This window comes from Tenrec ecaudatus, chromosome 6 (genome assembly GCF_050624435.1).
Source record: "Tenrec ecaudatus isolate mTenEca1 chromosome 6, mTenEca1.hap1, whole genome shotgun sequence".
Taxonomy (NCBI): domain Eukaryota; kingdom Metazoa; phylum Chordata; class Mammalia; order Afrosoricida; family Tenrecidae; genus Tenrec; species Tenrec ecaudatus.
This window is the reverse complement of record NC_134535.1, coordinates 113,275,905-113,302,309: the sequence shown is the minus strand read 5'-3', so window position 1 is coordinate 113,302,309 and position 26,405 is coordinate 113,275,905. Positions and strand designations below refer to the sequence as shown.

The 26,405-nt window shown below is 37.2% G+C and overlaps 1 protein-coding gene across 1 annotated transcript in view; it reads left to right on the top strand.

Annotated features, from left to right (window-relative positions):
- The window catches only part of PIK3C2G (phosphatidylinositol-4-phosphate 3-kinase catalytic subunit type 2 gamma), a 419,757-nt gene that overhangs the window by 18,399 nt on the left and 374,953 nt on the right, over positions 1-26,405 (top strand). Inside the window, exons 4-5 of the mRNA XM_075553327.1 lie at positions 3,273-3,387; positions 25,802-25,904. Coding sequence (XP_075409442.1) covers positions 3,273-3,387; positions 25,802-25,904 — 218 coding nt within the window. The remainder of the gene's footprint in view (positions 1-3,272; positions 3,388-25,801; positions 25,905-26,405) is intronic.

Genomic DNA, 26,405 nt, shown 5'->3' with positions numbered 1-26,405 from the left:
TTATACTTTTTCTTATCAATGTGGTGTATAACATTAATGGATTTTGGGATGTCAAACCATCCCTGCATCCCTGGGATGAATCCTACATGGTTGTGGTGGATGGTACGTATTAAGTCCTTTTGTATTCTATTGACTAATATTTTGTTAAGGATATTTGCATTTATGTTCATTAGAGATATCAGTCTGTAGTTCCCTATACCTGTGGGCCTTTGCCCTGTTTGGGTATCAAAGTTATACTGGCTTCGTAGTTTGAGAGTTTGACATCCTTTTCTATGCTCTGGAATACTTTGTGGAGGATTGGTATCAACTCTTCTTTGAATGCTTGGTGTAGAATTCCCCTGTGAAGCCATATGGCCGGGGCCTTTATTCATTGGTAGCTTCTTGATAACCCGATCTATATCTTCTTTCACTATGGGGTTGTTGAGGTTCTTGATCTCTGTCTGAGATAATCTAGAGGAGAACTATTTTTTCTAAGTATTTATCCATGTCTTCCAAGTTTCTGAATTCATTAGACTATAGTCCTTCATAGTACTTTGTGATTATCCTTTTAATCTCACTGGGGCCTGTTGTGATTTCCCATTTCATTCCTCATTCTGCCTATTGATGTTTACTCCTCCCTTCCCTTGGGTAGGTTTTCCAGAGGTCTGTCAATTGTGTTGATCCTTTTACAGAACCAGATTTTTGCTGCATTAATCTTTTGCATCATTTTCTTGTCTTCCCACTGGTTTAACTCTGCCCTGATGTTAATTATTTCTTTTCTTTTGCTATTGGAGGGATTGTTCTGTTGACTCTGTTCTAGTTGTTGGACATTTTGTGATAATGTATCAGTCATAAGCCTCTCTTCTTTTTTCATATATGCATTTATTGATATCCAGCTATCTCTGACCTCTATATATGTTTATCAGGCCCAGTGGCCTAGTGTTTAGCTCTATAATCTCTTTGATGAGCTTCTTTCCAGTGACCTATATTTCTCTGATAGTAAAGTATTAAAGTCATATACTATGATTGTTGAATCTGTGATTTCTTTTTTCATCTTTTTTAACAGTTTGAACTTCACTGCTTCATTGTAGGGCGATTAAATATTCAACTGGTTCCTGGTTTACTGATCCTTTTAGCATTATGAAGTATTCCTCCTTGTCTCTTTTTATATTTTGAACCTTGAGGTCAATTTTGTTAGAGATTAGAATTATCATCCCTGCTTTTTTAAAGTTGCTTATTGCCTGGTATACTTTCTTCTAGCCTTTTATTCTTAGTTTATTTTTGTCCATGCACTTAAGCTGTGTCTGTTGCAGGCAACAGATTATTGTGTTATATTTTCTGAGCCAGTCCTCAGCCTTTTTCTTTTAATGTATTAATTGAGGCCATTGGACTTCAGAGTTAATTTCACAATCTGTGGATTCATTGCTGTCATATCATGTCTTGAATTTTGGGTTAAGTATGGTTTATATAAAAGAATCAAAAATCAACACAACTGGATTATAATAAGGAGCTCTATGAATTATCTATTATATATGTATATATATTCACATGATTATTATTAAGAAAATGAGATAAGTATAGACAAATCCCAACATAACAAGTCAATTCAGTTGCAGAATATATTAAATGATACATTCATGTAAGGACTGAGAGGAAGAGATTATACAAAAAGAATTCTAGAAAGCGAATTATTTTACCCTATAGTACACTTATGTTTTGGTCCAGAGAAGAAGGTGGAGGAAGGACAAGGTTTTTAATAATGCTGTCCTATATGATTTCTATGTTTTGGAGTTGACTCAGTGGCAGTGGGCTTGGTTTTAAGCAAAATAATTGTGTATAAGTCATTTGGTAAAATAAATGTTTAGTGAAGTAGTAGGTAGCTATTATCATAGAAATGGGACCTTGGTGGTGTAGTCTGAAATTGGACCACTAACCGCATTGTCAACAGTTCAAAACTATCAACAGCTCTGCAGGAGATGACTGGATAATCTACTCCTATAAACAGTTACAGTCTTGGAAAACCAAAGGGTGTTGCGATAGGTCAGTGTTGACTTTATGGTCGTGAGTCAGAGTGAAAAGAGTTACAGTCTATGAAACCATGGGGGCAGTTCTACTTTGTCTTGTAGCTTACAGTGAGTCAGAATCGAGTTTGTTTCTTTAGTTTACTAGCAGAGCAGTCCTGGGTGGTGAAAATAATTAAGTACTCAGGAGCCAAAAAGTTGGTGGTTCTGCTCAAACAAGGGGCACCTCAGAAGACAATTATAGCAATCTGCTTTCAAAATATTATAGCCATGAAAACCCTTTGGATTAGTTATATTTTGCACACAAGAGTTTGCTGTGAGTCAGTATCAACTTGACCTCAACTAACAACAACATAATTATTATATCCCAGTAACCGTTTTCAATTACAATCAAACGCCAAACTCACTGCTATGAATCAATGTGTACTCAGCAATCCCCTGTGGGTTTTCTGACACTGTAACTGTTTACAGGAATAGAAGAGCCTCATCTTTCTCCCACTTCAATGATAAGGCACTTCCTAAATTACCGAATACACTTAACGGTTGTTGTTTTTATATTACTCTGATATCAGATTCCTGAGAGAAGTAAGCCATACTATCATAAATCTTTTTAAATCCATGAAAAAAATGGGTCAAAGAAATGAAATAATATGCCTGCTAACAAACTATATATAATTCAGTCAAATCTACACTATTTTTCAATCTTAGTCTTAGAAAGTCAATAAACCAATGTGAAGAATTATATATCATCTTCAATATTGCTGTATGAACTTGAATATTAATAATATAAATGCTCTGAAAATATTCCAGATAATTCAGGTATTTTTATCATGATGTTATCCTTGGAGTTGACAACTTATGTCACTTAAGTTTAAATCAGAAGGAGGACTGCATTTCAGGGATTTGTGTCAGGCTATGGCTTTATATCCCCTAGGTTCCTCAGAGTACTTACACCAGAGCATCATAAAAATAGAACATAAATTAGATACCACTCCGGTGTACACAATTGTTTTCTCATATGGATGCCATATTGTTTGTTATGTTCCACGAAAACAGATATCTGATAAATAAATGTAATCATTTATCAAATTTATCCACAAAGCTAACCAGACAAAAAAGAGAAATGCATCTCATTTTAATTCCTCTTGATGGAGCTGCATCGTTAGAATAGTTCCATAATATGTTCATATGTTTTTTAATGCTCATCAACTTATTCTGTCAATACATAAGAAGCTCTTCTCTTAACTTTTGTGATATTCTTTTGTTTTTTAGCTAATTATCTCGTCAGAGATTTAATTGCAGAAATTCTACATTTTTATAGAAATGACCAGTTGTACCCTAATGATTATCTTCTAAATATATGTGGCTCTGAAGAATTTTTACAAAAGTAAGTATTTCATTAAGTTGATTTTAAAACATTATTGTTAAACCTGTATGTTTTAAATAGGACTCTTTTCTGTTTCATTGTTGTTATTTCCTGTGAAACAAGCTTGGCACCACAGGACACTTCACAACCAGCATAACTAAATTATGCTTTTACTTCCCAAGTGAATTTTAATTCCTATGAATAGCACTCACTGTCTTATTATTTGTATTGTGTTCATTTATGACAATAGGCAGATGACTAGAGTCATCAAACATTTTATTTACCCAGGATTTAGAGAATTCCCAAGACATGGGATTTTCAGTTTTGAAACTGAAATGCCGCAAGCAAACCATAGTAAGGTAGTCACCATACCTGTAGCAAACACTATTAGGATTGAGAAAACAAAAGTATGTATGATTTAAAGTAATGTGAATGTGTTGGTTAAAATACTAATTTTTAGAAATCACATGAGAATTAGTATGTTAGCATTACAATTATTTAATAAAAGAGTAAGCTTTACCCACCTTATTTTTGTTTTTGTTAGCTAAATCAGGCATTGGATTAAACCAATTTGAAGAGTACTTTTCATTTATATCATTTCCAATTTTTTTCATTGAATATTACACTTGCTTATTGTAACATAAAACTAATGTGAAATTTCTTGTAGAACAGTCATGAAAATATGATATAAGTTAAGAAATAAACTATGTCTAAGTTGAGATTGTACAGTTATTTGAAAAAGTAAAAAATTGAAATCTAAAATGTTCATTAAGATGGATCTCCACTAACATTTTCCCTTTGCTTTTCTACAAGCTCATCTAAAGATTTATAACATATTTGTAAGATTATAAATGCGTCTCCTTTGTGATTTCCATTATCACTGTCACTGCTATTTATTGCACTATGGACATGCTTGGAAATATCTTGTGGGTAATTAGGTGGACACAACCATATTCTTATCAGTAAATACGATGTTTTAATAAACAACATGAACTGTGTGCGGCTTATACTATTGATTTGTTTCATTTTGTGTTCCCATTTATAACAGAATGATAATATATACTTATCTGAAATTACAGAAGTTTTATGCCCCAAGACATTTTGTGAACCAAGCCATTTCAAGTCTATTACTGCCCTGAATGACTAGGCTGCTACAATCTGCCAACATAGGGGAAATAGCAAATGAGCAAAGGAAAACTACTTTAAAAGATATAATGTCATAATGACTACTCACCCCAGCTCATCCTCTAAATGTGCAAATCTTCAAACGCATGTCTGGACTTTAGTTGAAGCTAACACATTAGATTCAAAGAGGGAGAATCTTTATTAAATATTTACATTTAATTTTAGTAGTAGGATCATGCGGAAAGCGATAGTGTCAAAGAGCTGCATGTGTTTAAAAGTGTAATGGAGAGTTTACCGTGGACTTTGAGTTTATCTGTTTCAAATAGGTAAATTATCCATAATTAGATACCCTAATTTTTGACCAAAAAAGTTTTGTACTGATTAATTACTCATTTTATCTTGAAAATATGATTTCCACTAAGGAGAATATGATATATTTAGAAAGTGTTTTCATAATCATTTTTATTAAAAATTCATCCCAAAGAATTTTATTAACATATAAAAAGTGCCAAGTATTCATATAAAATGAATATTTATTAAAATAAATAATATCCATACATGAGCTTATTACTTTTAAATAGTGAACAATGCTTTGATGAATATAAATCCTTCAATTTCCTGTGGCAAATAAAAGCCTGTAATTACTCTATATGATTACACAGTGAGTTCCTTAATAATGACTCTGCTACCCATGCTGATTGGGTGTACTTCCTCTTTCCCTGATAGGTCAGGATCTGAGAAGTTGGAGGAAACACTGGTGGTTATATGATGCTGTTGCGAGTAGCTGTTCATTTTCAAAGTGAATTGTGTTTGTAGAAACTTGGAACTCTAACTTGGGTATTAGTTGATTTTGCCATTCTGCTAGGTAAAAAAATAGCCATTTCAGAAGCAAGAAAGGGATAGAGGTGTTGCAACCATCAAAAAAGAAGAGCTAGGAATTGTTATATCCTCTGGACTCTGAGATCCCTGCACACTGCAGCTTCTCTTTTATCCCTAAGAAACTGTATCACATAAAATCTTCAGAGTAGTGACAGAGGAGCTGCCCCAGCAAGAACTAAGAGCCAGAGCACTAGACAGAATTGTGGGCTTCCAGGTCCACAAAGAGAATCAAACTGCAGGTTTTACAGTAGTTTTCTAAGTCTTAGGATATGTGTACTTCGGGCAATTATCAACAGGGTTTACAGAACGTTGTAGCATTTGCCTGAATAAGACCAAGGGCAAAGAACCATGTACTTGAGACACCAAATGTCAAAGAAAAGCCTTCCTATGACCATGGCTGGGACTAGACACTCTGAAAAAGAGTATGTCTTGAACATTTCTGATGCTGATTGTAAGCGGTCAACTCTCCTCCTCCATCACACATACATGGAGCCCTGGTGGTGTAGGAGTTAAACCCTGGGCTATGATCTGCAGGTAGGCAGTTTGAAACCAGCACCTGCTCCAAGGGAGAAAGACAGGGCTTATTCCCCGCACCCTGGAAACAGTCTCAGAAATCTACAGGGCAGTCCTCTCTTGTCCCATAGGGCTGCTGCGAGCCGGCCTGGACATCCTGACTGGGAGTTCAGCGTTTGCTTGGTGTGACTGTGACCTGTGAGTGCTGTGTGGCCACTGCAATAAATTACTGAATCCAGCAGGGAAGTAGAGACTGTCTTGGAGGGACAGTTGATGTTACAATTGGTAAAGAAGGGGGAAGGGGGGAGGCCCGGTGGACCTCCAACTCATATAAATAGGCCTTGGGCTGATGAGTTTTATTCTCCTTCAGTTGTTGGCCCTGTGCCATTCTTATAGGTATTAGACCCCAAATCCAGCCTACAACACCATGTTAACTCTGATTCATAGCAAGCCTGCAGGCCAGAGTAGCATTGTCTCGTAGGGTCTTCCAGGTTGTCCTCTTCACAGAAGCACACTGCCACATCTGTATCCAGTAGAGTCGCTAGTTGCTTCAACCTGACAATCTTTTGGTTAGCAACTAAGCACTGAAACACTAGGTCACCAGGGATAAGTAGAGGAAATAACAGTTCTTCCTGCTAAAGCACAGGGTAGAAAATGTATACAGTTTGATGCTGCCTGCAGGAATAAAGGTTTAGAAAGCTTAATGGTTCAATTTAATCCAATTGAATATCATACATACACAAGGCCTTTGGTTAAACATTGAGAACACAGAGATGATTTATGTATTTGCTCTGTTAGGCCCAAGAAATTCATATAGTCAGGTAAATAGTTATTATCGTACACTAAAACCCAAATCCCACTGCAATTGAGCCAATTCTAACTTATAGCAACCCTCCAATGCACTAACAACTGCTTTGAGCTCACTGATATGATCTCCTGAAGAGAAGGGTTAAGAGTGAGAATAAGAAAATATCTTCAACAAGTAAAAAATAGCTTTACTATAGGACCCAGACATTTCGATCAAAAATGAATTGAAAACAAATACTAAAACAAAACCTTTTCCATGAACATTTATAACAGCTCTGTTCACAATAGCCCAAAAGTAGAAACAATCCAAATACTTGCCAGCAAATGAATGAATAATATATATCATATTAATATACCAGAATATTATTCATCCATAAAAATAATTAACCCATCGATATATTATAACATAAAGAACCTTGAAAAGGCTATGCTAAGTGAAGGAAAGAAAACACCACATGCCATTAGATTCCACTGATAGTAAACATCTAGAAAGGCTAAAGGAATGTACGGAGACAGCAAATTGGTAGTTGCCAGGGCGTGACAGAGAGTAAGGCAGTGATTGCTTAGAGAGTATGCCATGAGATTTTGTGTAGAGGAATGAAAAACCTGATCCAGAGAGGTAACAGTTGAACAACGTTATGAATGTACTGAATGCTTGTTAAAAAAAATGGCAAGGAGGCAACATCTGACTTCTGACTTCAGTAGAGGTGAGGAGAATCACATCACAAGGCTGATTGGTGTGAGTTTGATCAGATAAAATAAACGTACACCCTCTAATCTTCTTTACCAAAGGTCACAACAATCATCTCTCCTACAGCTCTCTTTACCTCTTTGCCAAGTTCAATAGTCTACTGTAATGGCCACATAACCGCACAGATGATAGGGCTTATTGCAATAGTTATCAGATTACAATAGGATCAGAAATGCTCAGGGTATAGTTCTTGGGTCAGATTCATCACTATTCTATGTCCACAGGCATACCTCTCTGGTCCTTGGCCTCTCCGTCTTGTCCTTGATGATAAATTCCCCCATACACCCCCAAATCTTACATGGCTCATTTTATACTTAGTAGGATGGTACAATGGACCAATCCCTCACATTAGAGTTCCAGGTTTTTATAAGCACACTTGATACTTCTAATAATCACTCGCAGCTAAATTATATAATTTTCCCAGCATCTTAGCCCACCTTCTCTTACCCAGACCCATCAGCTGCACAATCTCACCCAGTAGTTTGGTGGGTGTTACAAAGACGATGCCTAAAGGAGACATATCAAGTACATCATTGAATGGCAATGCCCTGTGTTATATACTTTAGAATGGCCAATGGTATTTTATCACAGTTTGGGGAAAAAAGGATGAAGGGTATGGGTTAGAGAAAAGTTATGTTCAACAATTTAATGTATAAATATCAAGGAAAAAGTAATATATATTAAAAAAATTTTTAATTTATTTACATTTTATTAGGGGCTCATACAACTCTTATCACAATCCATACATATACATATACATATACATATACATATACATATACATATACATATACATATACATATACATACATCAATTGTATAAAGCACATCCGTACATTCTTTGCCCTAATCATTTTCTTTCTTTCTTTTTTTAATCTTTTTATTGGGGCTCATAAGGCTCTTATCACAATCTGTGCACACATCAAATGAGCAAAGCACCCTTATACATTCGTTGCACTCGTCACTCTCTTAATTCACCTTCCACTTGGGTTCCTGGAATCAGCTTGGCTTCCCTTTTTTTCCCCCATCCCCCTCCCTCCCCGATCCCACCCCTGGTCCCTTGATAGTTTATAAATAATTATTATATCTTATCTTACACTCCCCGGCGTCTCCCCTCACCCGCCTCCCCCTTGACAATCTCCCAGAGAGGAGGTTACACATAGATCTCCGAGATCGGTTCTCCCTTTCTACATGCCCTTCCCTCCTGGTGTCGCCTCTCCCACCGCTGGTGTTGAAGGGTTCGTCTGTCCTAGATTCCCTGTGCCTCCAGATCCCCACTGCACCGCTGTACATCCTCTGGTACAACCAGGTCCGCAAGGCAAGGTAGGATTGGGGTCATAATGATTGGGAGGGGAGGAAGCGTTCAGGAACTAGAGGAAGGTTTTGAGTTTCATTGTTGTTACACTGAACCCTGTGTGGCCCATCTCCTCCTCACTACCCCTCTGGAAGGGGTGTTCAGCTCTCTACAGGTGGGCATTGGGTCCCCATCATGCACTCCCCCTCTTTCACGGTGATGTGATTCTCACCACCACCCCACCTTTGATGTTGGAGACCTGGTCTCCTCTGTCCTTCATGGTCACCTATGTTGGTGTGCTGCTTCCGTGTGGGCTCGGTTGCTTCTGGGCTAGATGGCCGCTTGTTTGCTTTCAAGCCTTTAAGTCCCCAGACGCTATATCTCTCAGTAGCCGGGCACCATCCGCCTTCTTCACCACACTTGCTTATGCACACTTTCGTCTTCAGCCATTATGTGAGGAAGGTGATCACCCAATAATTGTTTTTGTTCCTTTGTATCTGCTACATGGTCCATTCAACACCTTGTGTTCGCTTAGGCCGTGTGCTTCTTCTCTGTGGGCTTTGTTGCTTCTGAGCTAGATGGCCGCTTATTTGCCTTCAAGCCTTTAAGACCCCAGACGCTATCTTTTTTTTTGATAGCCGGGCACCATCAGCTTTCTTCACCACATTTGCTTACACACACGGCTGTCTTCAGTGATCATGTCGGGAAGATGGGTATCCTGCAATGGCTGCTTAGCAGGGCGAGGTACCAAGACCAAGGTAACTGAGAGGAACTACTGAATCCAGAATGAAGGCCAAACATGGTAATGGGTCGGGAGGAAAGCGAAAGGAAATAGAGGAAAGAAGTAGGAGGCAAAGTGCATACAGAGAAGCCTAAATACAGACATGTACATATGTAAATATATTTATGTTTATGGGGGCAATAGATTTATATGCATATATTTATAGGTTCAGTAGTAGGGTAGCAGATGGACATGAAAATTTTAATAATCTTTGAATATGTGAGATGTAGTTATAAAATTTTAAAAAGTAACAACAGAAAAGGTAGGCTAACAAGGCATGTAAAATAATTTATCTTAACTCCAAACAGAAATACGACTAAAAGAGTGTGATGCCAATTTTGCTTATTATTTTAAAAAATAGTTATTATGAATAAATTGATGAACAAATGAACTCTTTCTAAAAATGTGCTGAAGTATAAACTGATATCCAAACCAAAAGTCAAATTTACTGCTATCATGTCAGTTATGACTCATATTGATAATGAAGAGAGTAAAACTACCCCATCTTTGCAGGAGATGAAAGCCTCATTTGTCTCTCCAGGAGTTGCTGGTGAATTTGAACAGCTGACCTTGTGGTTAGCAGTCCAACTGGTAACTCAATACATGACTAAGGTTTTTATAAACAGAGATGTTGCTGTTGTCAGGTCCCCCTGAGTGAGTTCTGACTCAGTAGAACAGAGTGTAACACTGCCTGGTCCTGCACAATCTTCACAGTTGTTTCTGTCAGAGGGCCTTTCTCTGTTGGGCTGACCTTTTACTGGACCACTTTGTTCTTCTCCAGGGAAGGGTCTACCCTGACAACATGTCCAAAATTCAAAAGAAGAAGTCTCGCCTTCCTTGGCTCTAAAGTGCATATTACTTGTACTTCTTCTAAGACAGATTTGTTTATTCTCTTGAGAGTCCATAATATTTCACCAGCACTGTAATTCACATGCATCAATTCTTCTCTGGTATTCCTTATTAACGTCCAACTTTCACATGTATATGAGGCAATTGAAAATAACAGGGATTGGGTTGGGACGCTTTATTCCAAAAAGTAACCTTCTTCCCTTTCAACATTTTAAAGATACCTTCTGTAGATATTCCCAATATAATTAGTTTTTAATTGCTCGCTTGCTGCTTCCATCAGCATTGATTATGGATCCAAGCAAGACAAAATCTTTGATGACTTCAACCATTTCTCTAGTTATCATAATGTTACATATTGGACCAGTTGAGAAGATTTTGGTGTTCTTTACACGGAGTTGTAATTCACACTAAAGGTTGTCATCCTCAATCTTCATTAGCAAGTACTTGAAGTTCTCCTCAATTTCAGCAAGCAACATTGTGTCATCTGCATATTGCAGGTTGTTAATAAGCTTTTCTCTGATCCTGACTCCACAGTCTTCTTCTTATAAGTTGGTTTCTATGATCAGCATACAAATTGAATAATATGGTTAGAGGATACAATCATGACACACGCCTTTCCTTATTTTAAACCATGCAATCTGCCTTTGTTCTGTTCTTACAATTGCCTCTTGATTCATTACAAATTTCACAGGAGTATAAGGAAGTATTCCGGGATTACCATTCTTCTCAAGGTTGTCCATAGTGCATTGCCTTGGCATGGTCAATAAACAAAGTAAACTTCTTTCTGGTATTCTTTAAATCCACAGTGAAACACTTCCCAGTCCTGCACCATCTTGATAATTGTTCATATGTCTGAGTCTAAGATCCGTCGGACATCAGCAATGATATCCCTTGTTCTGCACCCTTCTCTGAGACCGGCCGGAAGCTCTGGCATTTCCCTGTCAGTGCACTGGTTGGATGTTCTTCAGCCAAATTTTACTTGCACGTGATCTCAATGATACTATTCTGTAGTGTCAGCATTATTTTTGGGAACCTTTCTTTGAAACACATACAAATATGGATCTCTCCTGGTCATTAGTCAAATATCGGTCTTCCAAATTACCCAGAATATGTCAATATGTACTTCCCATGCTTCAGCAGCTTGTTGCAACATTTCAATGGGTAGTCCATCGATTCTTGGAGCACGGTTTTTGCTAGTGCCTTCAGTGCAGTTTGGACTTCTCCCTTCTGTACCATTAGATCTTATGCATATGCTACCTCCTGACATGATGGAATGTTGACTAGTTCTTTTTGATACAGCAACTCTCTGTATTCCTTCTATCTTCTTTTAATGTTTCCTGTATCATTGACTGTTTTGCCCATATAATATTTCACTACTGAAACTCACTGCATGAATTTTTTCTTGAATTCTTTTTGTCCAAGAGAAGCAGACTGCTCTTCCTTTGGGGATTTCTAACTCTGGGTCTGATACAGCACTTGCTAAATGAAAAAAATTTAAGTGTCTCATAAGTCTTGTACTATGTTTTCACAGTTCTGCTTCTGCAAATATTTCTAAGAAGGAAACAAGCATATTTTCACAAAAATATTTAGATCTATCTGAAGGTATTTTTTAAGGTTTATAACAGTTTAAAAAAAGGCTTTAAGGAAATTAAATATCCATTAATATCTCATTATAGTGGTACAATAGTTCATAGAGCATGATTGAACTTAAAATATGACATAGAATTTATGAATTGTTTAAAACTATATGTTCATAAGCTAAAATGTGTATTCCGTTTGGAAAAAATATGAAATCCTATATACCAAAAAGTATAATTGTCATACATGTGATACCTATTTATGTATTTTTTAATTTATAAAGGTCTAACATCAGTGTGTATTTTTGTTATAGAAATTAAATTATTTTTTGTATAAATGCACTGAAATGAAAGTGTGAATAACAAACTTACACTTAGCAAGCATTAGAGAATAGACTTCGGGTGGTGCAAGATATGACAAGATAATAATATTTATAAATTATCAAGGATTCATAGGGGAGGGGGAGCGGGGTGGGAGAAAAATGAGGAGTTGATACCAAAGGCTCACGTAGAAAGCAAATGTTTTGAGAATGACGATGGCAAAATATGTACAAATGTGCTTAGCACAATGGATGGATGTATGGATTGGGATAAGAGTTGTACGAACCCCCAATAAAATTATTTAAAAAAAACAAACAAGCAAGGAAGTAGGGTTAGGAGACCATTATTGAACATCTGAAAAATGGCGTGACACAAACAGCAGTAGAGCTAAATAATCACACACACACAATCACTGACTACCATCAAGGTGATGGGGTAAAAATTGGTGAAATTAACATTACCTTTTGACTGAGAAAGTAAAAATGATGGGAGGGCAAAGTGGAAGATAAGTACCAGATTCCATATTGAGGTCAATAGCAGCAATATAAACCTTAAAGAAACAGAAGTTAGGAGAAGCAAATTAATCTAGCTTGAGACATGCTGAATTTCTGAATGCCTAGGGACACCTTCTATGACAAGAGAAGATTGGATTTGAGGAAAATCAGCATTAATTAGCAGATACTTGGTTTCAGGAGGGCATAGAAGCTTTGGTAATAGTAAGATCTCAGAGAAAAATAACCATAGAAATAATTCTGAGAACATAATTATTCAAAGGGTATAAAGAGGAAAATGTATGGGGAAAGGGGAAGAAAAATACTAAGAAATATCCATTTAAAATATCCAAACCCAAACCCACACTCATCAATTCCTTTCCAACTCAGTGATTCTATAAGACAGAGTCGATTTCTGAGGCTGTAAGGCATTACAGAAGCTCCATGCCTCAACTTTCTGCCACAAAGCCGCTGATATATCTGAACTCCTAATCTTCAGATGAGCAGCTTAGCACATAATCTACTAGGTACTAAAGCTCCTTAATGTTGGGCTTCTTAAATATATGTCTTTCCTAACAAGCCAGAGTCCCAACTACCAAATCAATATGCCATTAAATGCCACAGATATTTGCTATTCAAAGAGGATTGAACACTACTATTAGATTTGACAACTAAAGTTATTTGATGACCCTAGACAGGTAAATCTTTATAAAGATGTAGCCAAAAAATAAGATTGCAATAAACTGAGGATTAATTGTGATGTGCAGAAACAAATTTAAGACCACTCTATCCAAAGTTATTTATGGTGGTAAAAGCCAGGGGGCGGAGAAATGAAAATGGTCCGGAGATTCGGAAGACATGAACAGGAGGGCTCTGAAAACATTCACAGCTGAAGGAAAAGAGCCAATGATGGGAGGATCGAAGGTCTTGACAGATAATTGATGAGCCAAATTCCAACAGAAGTCAGTGAAGGGGATCAATAACATAGATGGAGAGATCAGAGGTGTGTATATAAAAAAGATTATATCTTCTAAATAAGAAACACTGATAGATGCACAGATAAATATGAACATAATGTACACACACATTCATAAGTGAGGATAAATAAAAATAAGATGTATTAAAATGCATCTCTGATTAGTGGGTGGCTGCAGACTATTTTTTTTATTAGTAATACACTCATTTTAATCTTTGACTTTGAAAAGAGTCCATTCAAAGTAGTAGCTTTTCAGGGAAGCTGCTGGGTCAGTTAAATTCAAAACGTTTGAAATATCCAAAGGGTAATCTTGATAGCTTTTCTTAAAAGAGTGAGGACAGTTACTGAAGCTTATTATGAGAAAATTCCAATAAAACTGAAAGCTGTATTCGTGAGGAAAGACCAGGAAAGCCATGAATAGGAACCCCCTCCCCCCACTTTAAGATAACACACCTGCTTATCCGCAAGGGTAGCAGGCGCTCATTTATGAGAATCACATTAGAAAACTTGACCCATCCACCATTCAGCAGCATACTTGTACCTTTGGGCTTCTTTTGGTTGATCAAGTTCAAAGACTGTTTTTAGGTTCTTTGTTAATGTGATAAACTAAGATGAGGCCACCCTGGATTTAATTGTGCCCTTCTCCAATGACTGTGTCTTCGTAAATGAAGAGAATTTAGACAGACACGTAGAGAGAAGGACAGATGACACAGGAAGCGAAGGTTGTAGTGATCCACCACAAGCCAAGACATGACAAGGAGAGACAGTCACCACCCACAGCTAGCATTTTCAGAGAGAGCATCAGCCTACTGACAAGTGGCTTGAGACTCCCTCCCCCTGTCCCCCCGCCCCACCCCCGGCCAAAATTGTGAGAATAAATACCTGTTATTTTAAGTGGCCTGCCTTGTGTTAACTTTGTTACTGCTGCCCTCGGAGCAGAACAGTGCTTGGGACAACACAAAATAAATTTTAATACATGTCCATGTTCTAAGAATGTGCTGAAAGATTACATGGGGTGATTTTTAATAACAAATATACCATTTTTATTCCCCTATAAATATTTTCATGATTTGAGCTCTGGAAAAGTGTAGGCTTAAACAAGTGAAAATATTATACGGTTTTTACAATGCGTTGAAATAAGAGGTAGAATAGTGGTTTCCCCAAAGTTATCACTCTTGATTTTTCAGGATGACATAGAAAGATTTTCCTCATGTTAACCTCCGCTAGTTATCAGAGCTATACTTCTTAGGCTGGTCTGTTTCATGGAGATGCTTCTTAGATGTCACTTATCTATCAGTTTCTCACCGACTGTGGATTAAAGGTGAATCTTTAAAACTCAAATTTATATGGTTGATTCCAAGTAGTGTGTCTTTCTGTTAAAATGGCTACATTAAGTAGTTCCTTGAGTCAAGTTTTAAGGATCTAGCTAAAGCATGCTAGCGTTATTATTAAACTGTCAATGGTCACAGTACTTTGCTTCCCAGCTTTGTTCATGGTGAATATGTGAATCTTTAGTGTGTTTTGGCCTTAAATTTTGTTATTTTTAATTGTTTTATTGGGAGCTCTTATAGCTAGTATCAAGCATAGTTGTGCAATTGCTGCCACCATCATTTTCAAAACATTTTCTTTCTTCTTGAATTCTCTGATATCAGCTCCCCTTTACCCTGTCCTTCCCCCACCCTACCACCCCCCAGGAATCCTATTATTATATTATATATTATTATTATTTTGTCATATCTTACACCATCCAATGTATCCATTCACCTATAATTCTGTTATTGATGCCAGTCTTTATTATTATCAGCCCCCTGCCCCCACCCCTGCGTTCCTGTTCCCATTGCTATTTCTGAAGGGTTTATCTATCTTGGATTTCATGCATCGAATGATTTTAGTTATTACAGCAAACATACGCAGATCTAGCAAGATTAATGAGGTATGACTAAGACCATAATAGTCAGGGGAGGAAATATTAAAGGACAAGAGTATGGCGATGTGACGATTTTAATGAATGTATTTCTGTTGCTGTTCTTATGGGCCATCGAGTTGGTTCCGGCTCATAATGAGATGACGCACAATAGAAACGCTGTCTGATCCTGCACCATTCTCACAATGCTTATATTTGAGCCCATTGTTACAGCCACAGTGTCAATCCATCCTGTGGAAGCCTGTCTTAGACAATGGTTTTGTATGTGGTAAGCAGGTGTGATGAGATAAATCCCCCAGGCTTCCTAGAGATAGGGCGTTTTGAATACTTCTGCAGGCTTATGAGGGGCGTAGTGGCTCTCCCTAGCTGGTGAGTACCAACCCAGGATGATGTGGACGTGTGCATAGTGGTTCAGGAGTGCAAAAACCTGAGCAAGGCAGATTTGATTTAACCAGTTGCTCCTTAAGGACAGATTGGCTTCCAGCCATTGCCTCAAACTCTGTGAGGCACATCAAGCATATTGCACAAAGTCCAGTTAAAAAGGAGAAAGACGATGAAGACTGCTAAATATTTATAGTTTCACAGTCTATGCAGGTATAAAGAATATTCTCAAACCTAAATGTACATACACATCATTTAGAGATTTTGCTATAAACCGATTCCCATTCAGCTGGTCTAGGACAAGGCCTTCCCTCTGCATTGCTCACAAGCTCCTAAGTGATATCTTTGCTAACAGCTTACGGTTCAAAATTCACGAAGTAAGTTATCAGAGGTCAGGGATAGTAAAGACTTTCAAGGTTAGATTCTAAGGAATGTTTTTTTCAGAACAGGATGCTATATAAAAATGGGATATAATTAACAAAGCAATTGAGATGTTTATACCTAATAACAAAAATTGCAAAATTTAAAAATTAACTTTTCTAGCCAACCAAAATTACCATTCTAAAATTAATATTCATCTTAATTTAGTATCACAGCCTTTTTGTTCCAATTAAAATACTCCGTTCCTTGCTCATTCATATGTTCTCTAGTCCTCTTCCCCAACCTCATCCTCTCCCTATCCTTCTACCCCTCTCTCTCCCTCTCCTTTCTTCCTCTCTGATTCTCTGCTCTCCCTCTGGCCAATGTTTCTACGAAAACAAGACATTTACTTTAATATTACCTTATTACTTTCATAACAAATCCCTTACGCCCAGATTTCAGGCAATATCTGAGAGATCCTTCAACATATCAAATAGTATTTAATTAACAGTCAGTATTCTCCTCATAAATTGCTTTTAACACAGGGTTTTAAATAATAGAATATATTTAAAACAAAGAGTAAGTAAATGAGAAGAGAAACTTCATGAATTTAACATGTTATGATAGCTTAATACAAAGCCAGCAATATAAATTCAAAATATTCAACTAGAAAACTAGATTCAATTAAATTAAACACAGGAACTAAAGGAAATAAAAACAATGGTATTAATTAAAATATTAACATTTTCAACCATATTTACTTTTTCTTATTATCCAACTTACCACATGGAGATTTGTTGTCTGGCCAATTCAAATTCCTGTTAATCTATCCAGTAGACAAGATTCCTGTGGGATCATTCAGTGGCAGGGGTGAGGATAGAAATGATTGCCTCTTTACTTTCCTCTTGAGTGCAAAACAGAGTTTCTTGCATCTTCCTTCTTTCTAGTGAATAACAATAATTGTACTCTCAAGATTTGTAATATCTCACTTGATATTTTTCCTCTTCCTAACTATCACATACATTGATACTTGACAAATGTATCCATTACTTTCTACCCCACTAAAAGCCCAATGGAGTACAATTCTTTTTGCCTCCCTATGGTCACAACTGACTGGAAGACAACTGGTTTGGCGTCAGTTTTAATGTTTTTTCTGTGTACTCCTTATTCTTAGTCTATGTAAGTTATGTGATTCCATATCTTTAAAAGAGGCCCTACTGATGTAGTGGTTGGTTACACATTGGGCTGATAGCCACAAGGTCAACAGTTCGACTTCACAAGCCGTTCCAAGGGCCAAAGACGAGGCTTATGACTTGTAAGTAGTCACAGTCTTGAAAACCCACAGGAGTAGTTCTGCTCTGTCCTATAGGGTTGTCGGAAGTCAGAACGGAAGGTGTGGCACTGGGTTTCTATAATTCTCTACTTGTCTTGCTTTACTTAAAATGTTTTTGTTGGGTTAATTAGAACCGTATTTGTCTGCAGCAAAGCATAAGAGCTTCCTAAGAAGAAGCAACCTCATAACTCCCTTGAAACTTCTTTTGGACCTAACACTTAGTGTTATGACTAGATTTTACATCTTTGATTTAAATGAAACTAAACTTATATTTATTACTTATTTGACTGTTATGAAAGAATCCTGGAACCTGGAGCATTTTTCAAAAATGTAGAAAAAAGAATCTCTGTAAATAAACATATTAATATGAAATTGTTGATTATATCTACTCTTAAATTTAGATAAAGAAAATATTATCTGTCAATTTACTCATTACCTACATAGATCCAATTGATCTGGTGTCCTATTATGTAGTTCCTTGTCTCCTCGATGACCTCTTCTAGTAAATCCATTCCAGCACCTGGCAACCCCGTGTGACAGGACAGAACTGCCCCTGTGGGTTTCTGAGACGTTAATTCTTTACTGGAGTACAGAAGAGACATTCACAAAAGGAAGGTCCATATTGCATTCTTTTTGTTAGAACAAAAACAGTTCTCTTCCAAAAATACATCTTTTTAATTGGGATTTAAAACAATCTAACGAAGAAAAACTTTTCCTTTTTGGAGAGGAAATGTAGCTATTGCTGTGATATTTTGAATTCATTTATTCTTTAAGTGTCTTATTTAAATTTTTACCCTAAATAAAATTCAAATGATTTCTGGAAAATTAAATACTTAATTATATGTAGCTTGTTAGTAACAGAATTACACAGTAGAAAAAATTCTCTTCTCCTTAGTAGAATGAAGACTTTAGCAAACTTGAACAAATTGCTATTTTCAGCACATATAAAACAGCCTCAGAATATAAATAGTAATGAAACAGATAAAAGTAAAATTCTCTTTCAATAAACTTTGCTACTTAAAAAATTACAGATTCATGTGGGAGGATAGAAAGAAGCATGCCATCACTTTGAAGGCTCTCAATGAGATTCTGTTAGTAAATTGATTTTAATATAGTTTACACATCTACTTCAGATTACTTTCTCCAATATTTAAAAATTTAGTTAGGTTTCCATCTCTAATAAATACCTAAGGCACACACACACAAACCATACAATCTTCATTTGATTCTAATACTATGGGACAAAGAGTCTAACATGTGGATAGTCTATATTATCACTTGAAAGCAATTCTTCATAAAAAAAGGCTGTGCGAAGTAAAGGTTGTTTATTATGAAGAGTTATATGTAAAAGTTATGGCGTATGAGTTTTCCAAATTCCTGATTTGTGCAATCATCATTAAGCAACAGAATTAATAAAAGGATTCACAAAGCTGTTAAATGATTTTGTTTCTGAGAAGACAAGTTAAAATTGAATGTAGGTATATAATTTAAACTCATTATATCTAGAACAATTACAACAGTCAATATGTACCATTCAAGCTATTTTTATTTATTCAAGTTTTTAAAAAACATTTTCTTAGGGACTCATACAACTCTTATCACAATCTATACATACATCAATTGTGTAAAGCACATCTGTACATTCTTTGCCCTCATCATTTTCAAAGCATTTGCTCTCCACTTAAGCCCTTTGCATCAGGTCCTCTTTTTTTTTGCCCTTCCCTCCCCACTCCCCAATCCCTCATGAGCCCTGGATAATTTATAGATTATTATTTTGTCATATCTTGCCCTGTCTGACGTCTCCCTTCACCCCCTTTTCTGTTCATCCCCCAGGGAGGAGGTCACATGTAGATTTGTGTAATTGGTTCCCTCTTTCCAACCCACTCACCCTCTACCCTACCAGTATCGCCCCTCACACCCCTGGTCCTGAAGGTATCATCTGTCCTGGATTCCCTGTGCCTCCAGCTCCTATCTGCAACAGTGTCCATCCTCTGCTCTATCCAGACTTGCAAGGTAGAATTCAGATCATGATGGTTGGGGGAGGGGGGGGTTGCGAGGAGGAAGCATTTAGGAACTGGAGGAAAGCTGTATTCTTCATCGGTGCTACATCGCACCCTGACTGACTCATCTCCACCCCTAGACCGCTCTTCAAGGGGATCTCCAGTGGCCAACAAACAGGCTTTGGGTCTCCATTCTGCACTTCCCCTTCATTCTATTCAAGTGTTTTTAAAATTAAAAAATATTAACATGTTCACAGTTTTAAATCAGTATTTAAATAATCTAATGCTTGTTTTTTTACAGAAAATTAAATGACTAGCTAGAGAATTTCTGAAATTCCTGTTATTTCCTATTAGCCAATCTCACTTTAAAAGGCTTAAATGTGCTGTTTTAATCCTAGTCCTTAAATTTTTTGTGCTAGTAAAACCTCACAGAACATTTCCCATCTTGAGGCTGATAGGATCAAATAATGAAACCTTGAGATGGGATAAAATCAGTCATTTTGATCTCCCAGAGTTGTGACTAAGAACCCAGGTGGCACTGTCCGTAACATGTTGAACCAATAATTACAAGGTTAGTAGTTGGATCCCACCCACAGTTCTGCAGGAGAAAGATGAGGCTGTGTGCTCCTGGAAACCCTAGGGAGGAGTTCTATCTGCCCCGTAGGATCACTGCAATGTAATCAACCCAATGGCCAACCTAGCGTTCAGAGTGCTGAATTGTCCACACATTTCCTATGCTATAATCCAAGAAGAGCTTCTTCCAGATCAGTGTGTGTGTGTATATATATATATCTATATATATATATATATATATATATATATATATATATAAATGGATGTAAAATATAATTTCACTGTTATTTTACTTCCTTGGTGACTCTATATCTTAGTTAACCTCATTTATATAAATTTCTGTACTATTAATTGCTTTTTATGACTATGGAACTTAATACTGATATCATTGGAAACTTGGAAGTTGGTATAAAATGCTTCTAGACTTATAAAAAGGCCTTTACTTTTTATACAATTTCAATATTTTTAGCTAAAAACAAAGCATATGTATGCACTAAATGATGTATAAAGGACTATATACTTAATTAAGCCAGGAGTCATGAGTAATAGTTGCTTTTAGATAGACTGAGGTAAGTGTTAAAATAATTGCCCTTCTCAGCAATGATCTCTTCTTATCTCTCCATGTCATGAACCTTAACTTTCCCTACCCATGTGTTCTGTGAAATGGAAAATAAATATGTAAATTTGAGAAGTATTAATTGAGGCAAAGGGTGACAAATGAGACTTTCTGCTCCCTTCAAGATTTACAGTCTCAAAACCCATGGCATCAGTTCTACTCTGTCCTATGTAGTCACTCTGAGTCAGAATGTGAGACAGTGAAGGAGTGAGTATGTTAGTCTGGGTACTTTGGAGAAACAAATCCACAGACACTCATGTATAAGACAGAGTTTTATATAAAGGTTAAATGTACATCAAGAAAACATCCCAACCCAGTGCTGCCCAGGCCACAAGTCCAACATTAACCCATTAACCCATATGTCCAACACAGTCCACAAAGTTCTCCATCTCAGAAAACACACACTATGACGGCGACTGCAGGAGGAAAGCCGAATCAGTGAGTGCATAAGCATCTCAGCGCTAGCAGGGGTCTCCACACGGCTGCTCCAGCACCCAAGGCTGCATTGGGATAGATCCATGTGGCTTCTCCTTGGAGATGCCTTACATTAAGTCAGCCTTGCAAGCTGAAGCAGGGAACTGCTAAGGCAGCTGTACCCTGGTGCAACCATCACAAATCAAGAGACCCAAGAACTAGAAAGGTGAGGCTCACAGAGCCATTTATCCCTCCATCCTTCATTTAACCCCACGAGTTTATCGGCCAGATTGGCACAGTAAACTAACTAGCTCAGTGAGTGGGTGATTAATTCCAAATATATCTTTGAGCTTAAAAGTCAAGATTGTTCATCCTATAATGTTACATCTACAATATCTTTAATTCCATTAGATTTAACATCATTCTCTGATGTTATGAGTCTGAATCAACTTTTAACATCACTGGATTTTTAAGTGGCAAATATCAAGGGTCACTTCCTGCAAGACATCCCTGAGGAGAAGCCACATGGACCTACCCCGATGCAGCCCTGGGTGTTGGAGCAGCCGTGTGGAGACTCCTGCCAGGGCTGAGATGCTTACACATTCACTGATTCAACTTTCCTCCTTCAGTCGGCATCATTACGTCTGTTTTGTGAGATGGAGGAGGACTTTGTGGATTAGTGTTGGACATATGGGTTAATGTTGGATTTGTGGGCTTGGGCAGCACTGGGTTGGGATGTTTTCTTAGTGTGCACTTACCCTTTACATAAAACTCTTATGCATATGAGGTTTCTGTGGATTTGTTTCTCTCAAGTACCCAGACAAAAACAAGCAGAAAGCTCCTCTTTCGCTGGGGGACTCACTGCTTAGCTATTCTAAAAGACCTGAAAAAACATAAAGTTGGACCCTATATTCTGCTGTTGGGGACTCCCGCCATAGATGAACATTCTGTAGCGTGTTCTATTGGCCCTTTGTAATAACCCTCTTTCCAGGGATGTGCATCGCAGCGCCTCACACTTCGTGCTGTGCTCTTGTTTCAGACTGAAGTCTATTCAGTCATTGTGGAACTTGTGCGCCCCCCGCCTCGCCACCCCCCTTTCTTGACCCATCTATTTTATTATCTCCGCTATATCAGCTCTCCTCCATTGATAAGGAGATGTGTGTTATTCTGCCCTTCACATTCCTTTGTCCTGGATGGGTATGTTCAGAAATCATTGTCACCTCTCCCTCCCATGCTACTCTCTGCCTAACAAGCCTGTTCCTTCTGCTTAAATATTTCTAATCCACCAGGGATCTTTTAGAAAGAGGACCACAAAATTTAACCAATAGAATTTTCCTTCAACCTCAAAGGCTTTATTCTACATCCAAACCTGAACTATAGCACTTACATTAAGATTAAAACAGAAAATGTTTGAAGGTATATATCTGTTTTACAATTTGTACTTGACCTTCCCTTTTACTTTTCTTGATCTATTATTTTTCTTGATTTCATCATGCGCAAGTGTTAAGTGCCTGGATTGGGAGACCTCGGTTCTTGCTTCCTGCTGCTGAAAGAAATCACAGAACAGAAGCATGTTTGTAATCCAAGTGACTTTTATAGGGAAAAAGGAAATTTCAGGCTTTACAGTCTCAAAAAGCACATGCTGATTTTGGAAAGTGTGTCCGTGGGGATTTGTGGATGAGCGCAGTAGAAAGAATATATGATCAGGACCATGAGATGACGCCTGCGGGACTAGTAACTAAGCACATGTGCACCCACACATGGGAGAGACTCCTCCCCTCTGCCTGCAGAGCACACCAAAATGAGAGAGAGAGACAGACAGACAGACAGACATGGCAGGGTCACTAGTTTTTAATCCCTCCCTTCCGCACTGGCTTGTGGAGGTGTGGTTGAGGGTATTGGCCTATTCTACTGGCTGAGTTTAGGCCCACCTGTGTGATGTCATGTGGCTGGACCTAGTCTGTGGGCACAGGAGGACCTCCCACCTGGCCTAGGGGGCTTGTGTCTGAGCATGCTCAGTTTGGGTCTTTCCTTAGGCATCTAATGAGTGCCTGGGTCTTTCCAACCCTTTGGTGTGGCCTTTTGCAGGCATTGGGGAGACACAGCCTCTCCTAGTCCCTATTCTGTTAACCTAACAAAAAGATAAAGAATATGGAACTATAATTTCAAATGATCACCTATAAGAGCAGTTGCTAGTCAATGAGAAAATAATTGGATTAAAGTCAAAGTAAGCTCCAGAATTTATTTGAGAGTAAAATATAAATAATTATCAAGTCAAGATTGTAACTGAAAACTTTAAAATAACTTTACTTTAAAAAAGTTAAGGTGATCATTAAAAATAAATGCAAGCTTATTATGTCTAAGCCTGTAATGATAAATCAAGGAGAAGTTCAAAGAAAAATCAATCCCAACAAATAAAGGAAAATCTGAAAAATAAAAATGTTAAAATAAATGGTATCAATATAAATCATCTGATTGAAGGCAAAGTTTCAGAAAATAGCTTAAAGATGTCTAATTATAGACTAAGTAAATTTCTCTCTTCCATTTTTACTCTCTTGTCAAATTGATTCTGACTTCCATAGACACTAACAGTTAAGGCAGAACTGCCACTGTGGGTCTCTGAGAATGTAACTTTATGAAAATAAAAGCCTCATCTTTCTTCTTCTGAAAGACTGGTGGTTTTGAACTACTGACCCTGTGGTTTGTATTTTTTTAAGAAGAAACATAGATAAAAAAAGCATGTCAAAATCTGATAATTAAACCAAGACCACCCAACACGCACACACACACTAGTAGAATCAAGATTTTGTTTTAGGTATTTTTTTTGCATGTAGGAGAAGCCATATGGACTATGTCACTTTACAGTGAAATTTCTTATGAATGATAGAATATAAATACTTTCTAGTTAAAGTTTAGCCTATTGAACTATCATCAAATAGTCAAAAATAAGTTAGGGGAAAGATTGCCAAATTTAGCAATTATAAATACAGAATCTTCTGTTAAAGTAAGATATCAATAAGCACAAATACATTTTCTAGTATACATACAATATTATACTAAAGAATCATTGTTTATCTAAAATCCGATGTAACTGTGAATCCTATACTTCATGCAGCATTCCTAGTGACCCTAACTACCCAGGACAGTGAAATAAAGGCAGGCAGCTAAAGAGGAGGGAATTAGCCACATGAAAGGCTGATACTATTGGCCTGTTGGCGAGGACTTCAACATACTTAGTAAAGGGATTTTCAAGCAAAGTAGTTCATTTCTTAAATTGATTCCTAGTATTGACATAGGACGACAGAATTCAAAGACAAAGCCCAGTTATGAAATGTGGAGTTGGTGTAAGGAGAGAGAGAGAGGGAAAAATTTGAGTACATTTCAAAGATTCTAAGGATAGCTAATAGAATAGAAATTTGGGAAAGGTTCTGCCCATGCCAGAGTCTCCAGCAGCCATTGCTTGGAAAAGGGATCAGATTCTCTTTAAAACAATAAGCATACTTTTCAAAAGACTACTGTATATACTCATATATAATCCGAGTTTTTCAGCACAATTTTGTGCAATCTTGGTGTTAAAATTAAGTGCCTCAGCTGATATTTAGGTCAGCTTATACTTGAGCATATATGGTAATTCATTATGGTCAGCATTAAATTGATGCTCAATAAATATTTAGAGAGGGATAAGGTAAAATGTACTACTAAAACTTTGCCATTGGAAATTACTAAAATAGGTGTGTGTGCTGTTATTATTTACTCTTGTGAATTCTGTGATGTGTAGACCTCAATCTCCATGCCTGAAGCTGAAGATACTGAGTTTAAGGCCTTCTAAATGACCAGCCTCTGCTCGCGTGATAATAAATATGTTGTTAAAGCCCATATCATTTGTACCCCTCTCCAGTCTTCTTCCATAATAAGTTGATCCTCAATAGACTTTGAAGGATCCATTAGACCGCCAAGCTTTGAAATGCATGAAGCTAATTATGAATAGGTAAAGCATTCCCTTTTATCATAATAACCAATGGAAGAATTACTAATCCATTTTTAACTAACTGCTCTTGAACATATTTTCAATATGGCCGTTTAAAGAGGAGGCCTGGTGGCACTGTGAGTAACACATTAAGCAGCTAACAGACGTGAGTAGCTGGAGACTGCAGCAGCTCCGATGGAGAAAGACGAGACTTACTACGCCGAGTGTTGCTCATGGAACCCAGAGACGGTTTGCCCTGTCCACTGTGGGCACTTTTGGGTTGGTAGTGAGTTTCTTTTTTGATTTTGAGCCCTTTTAAAATGAATATAATGAAGGGTTCTACTATACATATCTACACACACACACACACACACACACACACACACACACACACACACATCGTAAGTTCCAAAGATAAAAGACAATGAAGTCAAAGGAGGGAAACATACAGCTGAGGTTGTTATGCAAGGCAATGATTGTTTTCTTGTTTTGTTTCTCTTCAGTGATTGCTGTTTGGGGAGCCACAAAACATTTCAGAAAGATAGAACTGTTATTCACCTTCAGCTGCAGAAAAATAGGGAAACTCCAACACAGTTATCTAGAAAGGTAAGACTTTAATTACTTGGCTTCAATTAGAAAATTGATCATTTTAAGAATTGTGTTCTTATCTGATGGATCTTTGCCAATACATAATTATCTACATGGATAAATACATGTTAATGTGAGCATATTTTTTAAGCATAATGAAGTCTTTTCAGAATACCTGCTAACAATTCGTGCTGAAGCGATTGCATGAACACCTTACAGCAACCTCAGTAAAAAACAAACAAATTGGTCCTTCTGGAAAATAGTGTGGAGAAATGCATATGCTCCTCATAGTCATACTACTCATCTATCAAATTATGAATGAATGAAGTATAAAGTGTGAAGGGGAGTCTTTGAAGAGAGAAAAAATAGCAATTCTTATTCTATTCAAAGACTGTTTTTTGTGTGCAAAAATACAACTTAAAATCAGGACAGATTAATATTCAGAATATATATATTTTAAAAACCTGTAAAAGGATTACTGTGATTTAATGACAGTATTTCATGCTTTTAGATGCAATT